The following is a 13,962-nucleotide window of genomic DNA, read 5'->3' as shown; positions in this document are numbered from 1 at the left end:
AAATAGAATTATCTAGGCAATGCCACTGTTGCATTTGAATGTGCTAAGCTGTTATTTGTTGAGCATTATTCTGTTAAATGGAATTTACACTTTAAGGAGATGTTCTATAACTTGTCAGATTATCTCAAAACTCTAGTTAAATATTTTGCAAAATTCTTGCTCCATGTATAGATTAATAGAAATCAGAGAAGGAAAAGATATGTTAGGTCATTTGGGGCAGGGTTGTTTCCTACAATATACTTTTTCAGCACTTTATCCAGTTTTCTCTTAGGCCATGTCTTCACTGCATGCTAACAGGTTCAGCAATTGCAGGCTATTCAGTGTATGGTAGCCAAACCCACTTCAGCATGACCATATGTTGATATAAGCATGCTGCTGTCATGCCCCATGTCCACACGAGCACTGTATCTTGATTTTGGTCAGTCAAAGGCACATTCCACCATGATTCTGCACATGCTCAGCACGTAGTTAAACTGTCTCTTATCCAATTTGGCGCCTATCAAGATAAACATTTCTCAACTAGGGCAGCAGTTTACCTAAAAATCACAGCACGACTGTTGGAGGGAGCAATGTACCAGCTTGCCCACATTGACACAAGCCAGATTTCTGGAACACCCTGGCATCATGCACTCAATTCAATGTTGGTGTCCATCAATATGCCACGGTGGCCCACAAGGCCTTGTATGATGGAGTAGTATCCTTTCCTGTTAATGTACTCGCTTGTTTCAAATGGCATGCATAAACTAGAGATATGCCATCAGTCACACCTGCACAGTTCAGGAACACCATCCATTCAAACCCTGCAATTATTTCAGGAATATTTCCAATTTTTACAACCGGGGGGCAGGGGAAGAACAGCACAGCATTAATTGTTTGGCATACCTCCATGATTGCTGTGCCACCACAGAAGCATATAACTGGAAGGGACCTTGAGAGGTCATCTAGTCCAGTCCCCTGCACCATGGCTTTGATGACCCCAAACTGATTACCAACAAATCTATAACCGTCTGGTGTTGCCAGCATAGCCACAACTAAAACGTAGCACATTTTTTCGCAAGGAATACCATTCTCTTTGCTCATTCAAAAGAGACAGAGTTTCTACCCTTTCCTTGGGACTATTCACCAAAGAAATAGATTTCCTTGATCCTAAGTTTAAATATTACCTGTCTTAATTTCACCCATAAATCCTACTTTTACTCCACTGACTTCAATGCCAAATAAGGACTGAGTAAGGATCTCAAGATTTTGCTCACTTTACATATTTTCTATGATAAAATATTTCCTCCTGTATTTAAAAGCATTTGAAAGAGAGATTTAGGTTTTACATTATATTAATCAACTCATACTAAGCCTTATTTATCTGAAAATGTACCATTTAACTGAATATTGAAGACTGCACAATTTTTATCTTTATAACACAATTTTATTTTAGATTCATATTTTATATATTTTTAAATGCATGCTGTTGCATATGCAAAATTCATGTGCATTTGTGTGCCTAAATTAATAAAATTACCATTTTAAATTATTTTTTTATTTTTGTACCATAATATCAGTTGCATACATAACTGACTATTTGGATGAGTAAGTGGGCATTTGCAATTGAATTACATTGACTACAATTGTGGTAATTATGTATGCAAATAAATATTGCACAAAAATACACAAACGTCTGCCAAATTGTGTACACTCACACATTTTTGGGTGTTTATAAATGTGACCTGTAATATATTACAGCTGAAATAAGAGATTTGTAAATTGTAACGGTGGTAGCAGGTTAACTGGTATATTAGTCTTTCATTAAGACATCACAGTGTGTTAAGAATTCCGTCTCCTATTATATTCATTGCTACTCTGAAAAGGACGAAGTAATAAAAGTGAATCACCACAATAATTATGGTCGGTGCATTAGCTCTGAAAATTCATGTTCAGAAGCTGCCTTGCTGAAAAACTGCAGGAAAGTTTCCTAATCTACATTTTTTTATGGTTAGTACCAAAAAATAGCTATTTTACTGAAAAACACATGTCCAGCTTCTGATGGTGATGCTCAGGTATGGCTCATTTAGGAGTGCTGAATCCGTAATGCCAGCCCACATAAATACAGTGGAAGTTGCAAAATCTCACAATTGTGTGTTTCAAGACAGCCATGGCACCTCTGTGAACTGGTCAGAATGGCTGCTTTTATTTATCATTTATTTCCAGTAACAAAAATCATATGTGAACATAGGCCAGAAATTTTCAGTTCACATTAGTGATGGGGAAGGGAACACTTGAATGAGGATACTCACTCATTTGTATGGAATGACTGATAAAAACAAACTTTATCACAACAATCCAAGGAAACTCTCTAAAACTCAGTTTGCCTGCGATGTCCGTTCTGTATTTTTTCTTTCACTGGTACACTTGCCAAGATGATTCACCTGGTTGGTGTGAAGACCACATTTGCACCTCCTTCAGTTTGGCAGGTTCAGTTTGCATAAACTTCCAAATTCTGAATACCGAATCTAAGCTGAACCTCTTTTGGTATGGAAGTGTAGTTACAAATACCACGGGAATAATAATAATTGGCATTTAATAGCAACTTTCATCCAAAAATCTCATTATAATTTACAGACACTGATTAAGTCTCACATCTCCCACTAGGACGTAGTTGTGACAGATATTGCAACCGCATACAACACCTTTGGGTTTATGTATCACTGTGGGCTGGCGACTGCCTGCAACTCCAGGGGGGAGGGTTATCTTAGCTCGTGGGCGGGGGGAGAAGGGAAGAAGGGGAGAGGTGATTAAGGTGAATCACTTTTTGGTTTTAAATACCTCCAGAGATGTATCACTACGTGGGATGATTTGCGTATGCTGGTTCAAACTGAGTTTTCCAGAGACCATCAGACAAAGAAAGTGTCAGGAATCAAGGTCTGTTGCAAAGCTAGTGTCCAGGCAACCTAACAATTGCAGCTGGCTTGTAGTAGGCTGCCTGGTTGGCTGTTCTGCCTGACTGGTTGGAAAACTTAGCACTCTGGCTCTTAAGCCCAGCATCTGCAGCAGGTCAGTTGAGTGGCTGCTAAAAGCATTTGCCCATGGCTGTGATAGCTCCTGCCTTGTTCCAGCCTTGCCTCACTCTGGGTAACCTGGTTCTGACCCTGGGCTCCAACTCCTGACTGGCTGTGGCTCTTGGCTCTGTCATCTGGTTCCAGTGCTGACTGGGCTCTGATTCCTGGGTACTGAATCTTATTCTGACCATTAGACCTGATTCCTGCTCTGCCCACTTGGCATGATTGCCCAGGTCCCAGTCACATGAGAGAAAGAGCTTTTGCTATAAAAAAGACTGAACTGACTCAGGACCTCCTTTCTGATCCAACACGTGGACAGGACCTTCTATCCTTGTGTAAAGGTTGGAAATACTGGCTTACTAGGGCCCCTTAAGACGGATGGGTGATTCCTGGGATGTTCAGTGTGTGTTTACATCTGTTTATTGTTTTTATCATGTTTTCTCTGTAATGCTTTTACCTTTTAAGAACATATCTGCTAGTTTAGCTGTGTGGTGGCTTGCAGGGCCGGCTCCAGGCCACAGCGCGCCAAGCGTGTGCTTGGGGCGGCATGCCATCGGGGGCGCTCTGCCGGTTGCCAGGAGGGCGGCAGGCGGCTCCGGTGGACCTTCCGCAGGCGTGCCTGCGGAGGGTCCGCTGGTCCCACAGCTCCGGTGGAGCATCCGCAGGCACGCCTGCAGGAGGTCCTCCGGAGCCGCGGGACCATCGGACCCCCCGCAGGAAAGCCTGCGGGAGGTCCACCAGAGCCGCAGGACCGGCGAGCGGCAGATCACGCCCCCCACCCACCGTGGCGTGCCGCCGTGCTTGGAGCGGCGAAATTGCTAGAACTAGCCCTGGTGGCTTGTGACTACTGGCAATACACTGATCATAGCCCTTGGAGGGAAAACAAAGCACAAGCACTGGTCTTTAGGCCGGCTAGCTCTCTGTGGATATCCCAGTGTAAGGCAGGAAGTTGTGAAGCCTTAAAATTCCCTCTCTTAGAAGGGAGTGGAACAAAGTTCCCTGCCCAGAGACAAGTGATGGCTAGAGAACTGAGACCTAACTGGGCACTCCTGGCATGGACCACAGAGCAGAGACTAAAGGTGCAGTTACTCTGAAAATGTGACAATACATTCAGGATCATCTTCATTTTAAGATGGGAGAACTGAGGAACAGAAAGGTTAAGCAACTTTCTCAAGGATACAAGAGAGCCAAGAGTAATACCCAGATTTATAGAACCACAAATTGTAACAAAGAAAATAGTGTTTTCCTTTCTTTTTTTTTTAACTGAATGCAGTTCCCTAGGAAATGCTGCTTAAAGTGTGAGGCAGGCCCCTTTGTAGATATAACTGATCAGTGGCGGGACTAGGGCATGTATCTCAGTGGCTCTCCAGAGACTCTGCTTTTGTTCAAAAAAGAATTAAGGGCCAGATTTTTAAAGGTATTTAGGTGTCTAAAAATACAGATAGGCACCCAGTGGGAATTTTCAGATGTGCCTATCTGCATTGGTAGGCACCTAAATACCTTTAAAAATCTGCCTTAATCTCTAGTTGCTGTGGAGAAAACCTTGAAAGTGTCATCTAAGTGTAACCAATGGCAGTGATGTCTGCCTGAGTTTGCAGAGAGCCTGAAATATTAATTCTGAGGTGTATGCTGCTCCATTCACTTCAATGGGTACTGCAGATTCAGATGCCAAAGATGAGACTTAAATGTCAACATTATTTACTGTTTACTAAAGCATGCAAGAAAGGAGAGGAAGATTATGAAAATCTGCACAGCCTGCTTGTCACAACAGACCACTCATTTTAGGTGGGCCCTGGTTAGGTTAATGGGGAGAGGTGATTTCATTTTCCTGAAGGGAGGCTGTTTTCATGGAAATCCTGGTCTGAAATTTAATTGTCATAGATGTTGGTGTAATTTTCATCTACATTGCTTGATACAGATAAGCTGTTGGAGGGCCAAATGAAGCCAACAATAAACAGTTGATTGTAATGCTGTACATATCTAGATTGTGTATCATGTCCATTCATTTTCCTATACTTGTACATTAGATCCTACCTATGCGTACAGTGCCTTGGCTTGGTCACTCCTCTGACATCTTGATGTCGACCTTTATCTCACTGCCTTTTGCTCTAGATTTCTCTACTCTAGGTTTCATATTCCAAGTCCATTGGATCCTGAACCAGACCCCTTTTTCAAAGGTTATTTCCTGGTGCCCACTGGTTCAGTCCCTGCTTCATTTCACTCTGTTTTGCAGTGGATCCTTCACCACAAATCGATGTGCCATGTACTGACTCCTGGAAGACACCTTCATCCCATGCCTCATGTCCTAGTGCAGCATAAGCCCTGTCATATTTTAAGGCTTTGCATCAAAGAATCTGTCTTAACCCAGCCTCCTGGTTTTCTTCAGAACTGCCCTACCCTTCAGCTCAGTCAGACTTTCCCTCACACACTCAGGGCTTGTCTACATCAGAAAGTTGCAGCGCTGGTGAGGGAGTTACAGCGCTGCAACTTTGAGAGTGTCCACATCTGCAGGGCATCACCAGCGCTGCAACTCCCTGTTTGCAGCGCTGGCCGTACTCCCGTTTTGTCTCGGGTGTAGAGGATCCAGCGCTGGTGATCCAGCGCTGGTAATGCAATGTAGACACTCACCAGCGCTTTTCTTGACCTCCGTGGAAGGAGGAAGCCTCTGGTAATCAAGCTGGTTTCCTTTCCCGGTTTGCTCTCTCGGTCCCGGAGCCAGCCAGCAAACCGCAGGGAAGGAGACCTGCTTGCTCGGGGTTCCGGGACCGAGAGAGCAAACCGGGAACGCCGCGGTTTGCTCTCTCGGTCCCGGAGCCAGCCAGCAAACCGCGGGGAAGGAGGCCTGCTTGCTCGGGGTTCCGGGACCGAGAGAGCAAACCGGGAAAGGAAACCAGCTTCGCCGCGGTTTGCTCTCTCGGTCCCGGAACCCCGAGCAAGCAGGTCTCCTTCCCCGCGGTTTGCTGGCTGGCTCCGGGACCGAGAGAGCAAACCGCGGCGTTCCCGGTTTGCTCTCTCGGTCCCGGAACCCCGAGCAAGCAGGTCTCCTTCCCCGCGGTTTGCTGGCTGGCTCCGGGACCGAGAGAGCAAACCGCGGCGTTCCCGGTTTGCTCTCTCGGTCCCGGAACCCCGAGCAAGCAGGTCTCCTTCCCCGCGGTTTGCTGGCTGGCTCCGGGACCGAGAGAGCAAACCGCGGCGTTCCCGGTTTGCTCTCTCGGTCCCGGAACCCCGAGCAAGCAGGTCTCCTTCCCTGCGGTTTGCTGGCTGGCTCCGGGACCGAGAGAGCAAACCGCGGCGAAGCTGGTTTCCTTTCCCGGTTTGCTCTCTCGGTCCCGGAACCCCCCTTGAAGCCGCCCAACAGCGCTGCAGTGTGGCCACATCTAACACCACTTGCAGCGCTGGTTGCTGTAAGTGTGGCCACTCTGCAGCGCTGGCCCTATACAGCTGTACTAATACAGCTGTAACAACCAGCGCTGCAAAATTTTAGATGTAGACATGGCCTCAGAGACTGATTCATTCTCTCACGCAATCTCTGACATCATCCCATTGCAGTAGTGTATTCTCTCTATGTTGGCTAGTCAGTGCCTTTCAGAAATGATTGGCTATATCCTCCTGAAGTGTGGAACCACTTGTCTGTGCCATCTCTAATATCCCCCTCCGCCCCTCCCCCCGAAAAAAAGCTTTTAGAAAGGCTCCACAGCACCACTCTCCCTTTTCTTGACTTGTAGAAAAATCTCTTGGACACAGTTTTAATTATATTAGTTAAGAGTCTTTTTTATTTACCTTCAAGAGCTGTGTGATGCTGGTGACTAATGTAAAGCACAGGCTTACTGATGCTGAATGTGTGTATCCAGAAAGCACACATGATTTTTCAAGAGACTGTTTTTCAAGTAGCACAGATACATTTTTGTTTCCATAACATTTATGCTTTGTGATATGTTTCTGTCCTTCTGTTCTCTTTCTTTTTGCCTTTGGCTCCTTTCCTCTCTTATACAATGTGTATTTTCTCAAGTGGATCTAGAATAACATTTTGATTATGCTGACAAGAACAGCAACACCTCTGTAGATTGTCCTAAAGCAAAGGAATGACAGAATAAATGATTATAAATAAATTCTCATTCTATACTTTCTGCGTATGCAGTGCTTCACTTCCTCTCTCCACAGGGCAAATGCTCTGGCAAACAGCTTCCTCACATGGCATGTCAAGAGCTGAAGCAGATGCTGACATGACAGATGCAGTTGTTCTGTTGCCTGCTAGAACCTAGAAGTTGAACCCAGGTTCCAAGAGTATGGAAATCTCTCTGTGCAAGCCACCAAGGATTAAGAGACAGTGTGTTGCCTGTGCTTCATAATATACACTATAAGAGATACTCCTACTGAGCCATTATGTAGCACTTCATTGTATACCTTCAAAGTGCTGTACAGAAAAGCCAGTGCACACTACTAATTCCCCATAGAGATAAATAGTTTTTTAGTTGTAGAATATGGACAGGATGGGTAGCTTTGAAGTAATAGCACTGAGTGGCTTGGTATCTCATTTCCCCATCTCTAAGATGGGGGTAACAATACTACCTTTCTGTCCCCTTCGTATCGTCCATTTAAACAGTAAGCTCTTTGGGTCAGGGACTGTCTTTTACTGTGTGTATGTACAGACCTAGTGCAATATGGCCTCAATTCAGCTGAGGCTTTCAGGCACTGTAAGATGAAAAAATTATATTCATAGTTAATATGATGCAGGCTGAACTTTACTGATCAGTCACATGGCTTTTTCTTGCATCTCATTCCCCTCTTTCCATGTGTCCATTGTTTCACTGGACTTTAAGTTCTTTAAGGAAGAGACAGGTCTTCCTTCAGGCCTGGTCTGCACTGGGGGTGGGGAATCGATCTAAGTTACGGAACCTCAGCTACGTGAATAACGTAGCTGAAGTCGACGTACTTAGATCTACTTACCGCAGTGTCTTCACTATGGTGAGTCAACTGCTACTGCTCCCCCGTTGCCTCTGCCTGCGCCTCTCGCAAGCTGGAGTACAGGAGTCGATGGGAGAGCTATCAGGGATCGATCGCTGCCCGCTGATCCGGCCAGTAGTGAAGATATACATGTGCCCTGTCTCTTCCATATGTCCCTTTATATGTCTGTAAAGGGTTATGTCTTAGTGCCCATAGTATGGTTGATACTAAATGTATTTTAAGTGTAGTAGTTACTGTATTGTAGCACTTTCTTGGTATATCATTTTTAAGCACTGATAAGTGTATTCAGTGCTATGCAACAGCCAAATGAAAGTAAAGTCTCCACCCACAGAGCTAACAATCTAAAGGACAAAGATAGATCAGCTAGAAACATACTGGGAGACAACACAGAGAATGGATATAACATATAATTGGTTTTGTTTTTTAAATTTGTGAGAATTATGGAAAATGGATTTTCCAAAGGGATTAGAATTAAACGAACATTTTTAATATATATAGAGTGTGTGTGTGTGTGTGTGTGTGTGTGTTAAATAAATAACAATGAAAGCATACTAAATAGAGTAGTAATCATTTGCCTTTTCATCATTTCCAGCTTCATTGTTACAAAAATGTGAATAATTATGCAGTTATTTAATATCTCATCTTTCTTTTTAAAGTATATTTCTAAATCACCTGTCCAAATATTAATGTTTAACATAAAATCTGTTACAGAATATCCCTCAATCTGCAGCATTATGACTGTTTTAGTAAGAACAGGAATTTAAATTGCTCCCATGTTATCAACTTAAAATTAAATTGATAAACACTTTGGGCTCCATTATCCATTCTGTTGCCAGTTTTACGTCACTGTAACTCCACAAAGGAGTTATACTCATGTAAAGCTGGTATAATGCAGGGGAAGCCAAGCCCTTTAAAATTAATAAACCATGTGGAATAATAAATCCTAGTGTTCAAGGTCTATGTATCATAACTTCACACCAGAATAGAGCTGGAGAGCTGCACCAGACGTTGATCGATGTCACAGATCTCATTGCTTGTGAATTTTTGACATTTCCATATTGATTGCTACCACAGCTTTAGGCATCAGAGTTTATTAAACCAACCATTTCTTGGCTGTTACATTTCAGGTGGGATTCCATTCGTCTTGACTGGAGAGTTTTTTCAGCCGTCTCAAAAGCCTGCCGCATTTATGATAGCTGGGACAGTAAACTGGGTCTCCAATTTCTCAGTGGGACTTCTTTTCCCTTTTATTCAGGTACACACTGTATGACAGTTAACTGTATGATAATTGAATTAATAGTTTATCATCAGATCATTAAGAAACTTTCTTTGTTGTGAAGTGGAATGAAACCTGCACCTCCTTTTGATGCATTTCAGTGTGTCAATTGTAAATGTATGTTATGCTGAAGTTCCACTTAACGGAAAGTGAGGAAGAAAATATTATATTGTGGGCTTGTGAACAATAGCTTATTTCTGGTGGGGAATGTGGGTGTGACGGGATCCCCCCAGGGTGCAGCCTGGGACCAGGATGCTGCCTAGGACTGTGCCCCCTGAAGTCTCCCCCGCCTTGACTGTCTCTCACAATGCCTTGCTAGTCACCAGCAGCAACCCCTCCAGGCGCCGTGATCGCTCAGCACAGCCGCATGTGGAGCGCCCACACCCAGCTGGATTGCGTGAATGCTCCCAGAGCCACTCGTGAATCACACAGAGAAAGGTACCAGAGCCAAATCCCCCCTGCTCCCAGCACTGTACCCCAGGAATATACCATCTTGCATGGCTCAAGATGGGCAGTGCAAATTTATTAATTGGTTCACCGCTTCAACAATGGAAAGTGATATACACCAGCTTTTGTCAAACCAGATTTACACCACACTTCATACAAACTCACTGGTAAAGATAAACAATTAAACAAATTTATTGACTATAAAAGGTAGATATTTAAGTGATAGGCAAAAAGTCAGAGTCAGTTACCAAAAGAAATAAAATATAATCACGCATTCGAAACTCTCAACCCTATTAGACTGGGCAGCAATCTTGGAATCTTATCTTCTCAGTGTCTTGGTTGCTTGCAGCATAGGTGGGGGCGGGAGAAGGGCCCAGTACGTGTCCACTTTGTCTGTTTTATACCCTCAGTCTATGTGCTTGGGGAGCACAAGTCCAGGCATGTCTGGGGGGCATTGCTGAGGGCTTGTCTACACTGGCAATTTACAGCACTGCAATTTTCTTGCTCAGCGGTGTGAAAAAACACCCCTGTTTCAGCGCGGTAAAGTGTCAGTATAGAGAGTGCACCGGCGCTGGGAGCCAGACCCCTCACAGAGGTGGGTTTTTTTAAAGCGCTGAGACCACACAAGGCACATTAAAGCACTGCCGTGGCAGCACTTGAATTTTGCCAGTGTAGACTAGCCCTGAGTCTCTCCAAGCAAGGTTGAGCAGGTAAGTCATCGCAATGTAGCTCCCTTGCTGGACAATGGCTTGTCATAAACAGATAGCTAAGGGTTAATGTCTCTTCCACCTGAAGCACCTGACCAGAGGACCAATCAGGAAACCGGATTTTTTCAACTCTGGGTGGAGGGAAGTTTGTGTCTGAAGTTTTTGTTTTCTGGCTGCCTGCTTTCTCTGAGCTTTGGAGAAGTAGTTTCTATTTTCTAATCTTCTGTTTCTAAGTGTAAGGATAAAGAAATCAGATAGTAAGTTATATGGTTTCTTTTCTTTGGTATTTGCATGAATATAAGTGCTGGAGTGCTTTGATTTGTATTCTTTTTGAATAAGGCTGTTTATTCAATATTCTTTTAAGCAATTGACCCTGTATTGTGTCATCTTAATACAGAGAGACCATTTGTATGTATTTTTCTTTCTTTTTATATAAAGCTTTCTTTTAAGACCTGTTGAAGTTTTCTTTACTGGGAAATTTCAGGAAAATTGAGTCTGTACTCACCAGGGAATTGGTGGGAGGAAGAAATCAGGGGGGAGATCTGTGTGTGTGTTGAATTTGCTAGCCTGATTTTGCATTCCCTCTGGGGAAATAGGAAAGTCCTTTTTGTTTCCAGGACTGGGAACGGAGAGGGGGAGTCACTCTGTTTGGATTCACAGAGCTTGTGTCTGTGTATCTCTCCAGGAGCACCTGGAGGGGGGAAGGGAAAAAGGATTATTTCCCTTTGTTGTGAGACTTAAGGGATTTGGGTCTTGGGGTCCCCAGGGAAGGTTTTTCAGGGGGACCAGAGTGCCCCAAAACACTCTAATTTTTTGGGTGGTGGCAGCAAGTACCAGGTCCAAGCTGGTAACTAAGCTTGGAGGTTTTCATGCTAACCCCCGTATTTTGGACGCTAAGGTCCAAATCTGGGACTAAGGTTATGACATGGCTGTCGATGGGTTGTTTGACACTCTGCCCGGGCGTTGGTCACTTTCCTTACTGCTGCCTCTGGGGCTAATATCTGGCTGATTCCCCAATTTACAGCATGTTTTAGTGACCACCATACAACACAATTCTCATAACTTCATATGCATTCATGATACACATGTATGGATAGAGAAATGACTTTCAGCAGATCATAACCTTTCCCCTGATACCTTACAAGGCCTGCTTTATATGTAAGATCACGATTATATGAAAATGAGGAATTTGGGGTTACAGTATGCTCCTCCAAGGTATAGAATGTCACAGTGGGGACTCAGGCTAGGTCTACACTAGGAGGGGAATCAACCTAAGATACGCAACTTCAGCTACACGAATAGCATTGCTAAAGTCGGCGTATCTTAGGTCGATTTATCTGGCCATGAGGATGGCGGTGAGTCAACCGCTGCCGCTCCCCGTCAACTCTGCTTCTGCCTCTCGCACGTGGTGTAGTTCCAGAGTCAACGGCAGAGCGATCGGAAATTAATTTTATCACATCTACACTAGATGCAATAAATCTATCCCCAATAGATGGATCACTACCCGGCGATCTGGCGAGTAGTGTAGACATAGCCTTAGAGAAGGAGAGTTTTATGCTCCCAAAAAAAAAGAATGATGACCTTCAAAGAAATTATGAACATGGGTGATAAATGGGGACTTCAGGTTTGATCCAGTATCCATTGAAGTCAGTACCAAGACTCCCATTCACTTCAGTCAAATGGGATTTTGAATAGAATCATAGAAATGTAGAACTGTAGGGTTCAAAGGGACTCCGATACTAAGCATATCTAGAAGACCATCCCTGACAAGTGTTTGTTTAACCTGTTCTTTAAAATCTCCATTGACGAGGATTCCACAACCTTGCTTGGAAACCTATTCCAGAATTTAACTATCCTTACAGTTCTTTTCCTAGTGTCTAATCTAAATCTCCCTTGCTGCAGATTAAGCCCATTACTACTTTTCCTACCTTCAGTGGACATGGAGAACAGGTGATCACCATCCTCTGTATAACAACCTTTATGATACTGGAAGACTTATAAAGTCCCTCCTCTGTCTTCTTTTCTCAAGACTAAGCATGTTAGGTTTTCTTAACCTTTCTTCATGGGTGAGGCTTTCTAAACCTTATATCATTTTTGGTGCTCTCCTCTGGACTCTCTCCAGTTTGTTTACATCAAGCCTTTTGTTCATTTTGTCAGCCATATACTTATTGCAGTGCTACGTGTGTAGCAAGGTATCTCCAAACATGGCAAAGGACCCTGTTTCTGTTTCCCCACTTTCAGGCAAGCTGATGGGCCAGTTCACTGGACAGTGCATCAGTGAATCTACCGCCAATGACAATATTTCAGTCCCTTTCCCCAAGGATGCATTTATTGTTCAAACACAGCTAAATGTTGGTCAAAAGAGGTGAACCCAGGTCTTGGCCCTCCTAAGCCTTTGTCTCAGCAGTCTTTTGCTTTTGCCTACCTAGCAGATATCCCCAGCCAGGCCTTTCATCCGGCTGGTGTGGCAAGCCCTCCTTACACCACGTTATTTCCTGAGTCTCCTGCATGAGCATCCCTTCTCCCTGTAAGTGAGCTGCTTGTTGACCTTTTATCTCACCAGCTGAGATGCAACTAGTTAATCACAGGTAGGGACTAAACCCAGCTTCCTTAAAGGGTCATCCCCACTCTTTGATAACATGATAAAAGCGGGATTCACAGTTACAAAGCCAAAGTAGTGACACAATAATTGCCTGTCACCATTTTAAGTGGACACAAACAGAAAATGTTTTAGGGAAAAGAAAGCAGAATTTTTTCACATCTAATTGTTGTCCAGAGGAGAATTGTTCTGGAAAGTGTGAGGCTAATTGGACAAGTCCTTTCTGGGTAATGAAATTTAGAATAAGTGGTGGGGTTTTTTAATTTCTGAAAATTACTTTTTGTGTCTACTTATAACTGAAAAAATACTCGATATAAAATGTGTACTGTTTCTGCTAGATATTTATTCTCAGTGAGAGTAGCATAAAGGACATCTTTGACCAAGTAAAACTGGTTACATTTCTTTGCATGGATTATAATTTATGTGAGAGATCTGAAAACTGTTAGAAATGCTGACCCAGCTAATCAAATCTTGCATTTAAAAGGAGTGGAGGAAGTCTTTAGCCTTTTGATTACTAAGAACACCTTCAAAATGTAAACTGAATACAAAGATCCCAGTCCTTTGAAACTTTTCTACTCCTTAGAGGTGAGTGAATAACTGATGTTTTGGTTTTGAGGCTAAACTGAAAAATCCAAAAAACTAAATCTGAACTGATTTGATGTTTTTGGTTTTTCTCACCAAAACAAAAAAATAGGGGAAAAAATCATCTTGGTTGAATGAAAAGACATTTTAAAAATGAAATGTTGACTCAAAATGACATTTTCTAACTGAAACAGATTGATTTGAAACTAAATGTCAAAATGGCTCATTATGAAAATGTCAAAATGAACTGTTTTGACTTTTTAAAAAAACAACTTCCTCATATTTTTGTTGGCCAAAACTTCATTTTTGAGTAAATTTATCATTCACCAAAATTTT

General features: G+C 43.2%; 1 protein-coding gene across 1 annotated transcript in view; it reads left to right on the top strand.

Annotated features, from left to right (window-relative positions):
- SLC2A9 (solute carrier family 2 member 9) overlaps positions 1 to 13,962 on the top strand; it is a 231,455-nt gene that overhangs the window by 183,531 nt on the left and 33,962 nt on the right. The window contains 1 exon segment of the mRNA XM_030563908.1: positions 9,143 to 9,270. Within this exon segment, the coding sequence (XP_030419768.1) occupies positions 9,143 to 9,270 (128 nt within the window).

This window comes from Gopherus evgoodei, chromosome 5 (assembly GCF_007399415.2).
Source record: "Gopherus evgoodei ecotype Sinaloan lineage chromosome 5, rGopEvg1_v1.p, whole genome shotgun sequence".
Taxonomy (NCBI): domain Eukaryota; kingdom Metazoa; phylum Chordata; order Testudines; family Testudinidae; genus Gopherus; species Gopherus evgoodei.
The sequence above is the reverse complement of the archived record's forward strand: the minus strand, read 5'-3'. Positions and strand labels throughout refer to the sequence as shown.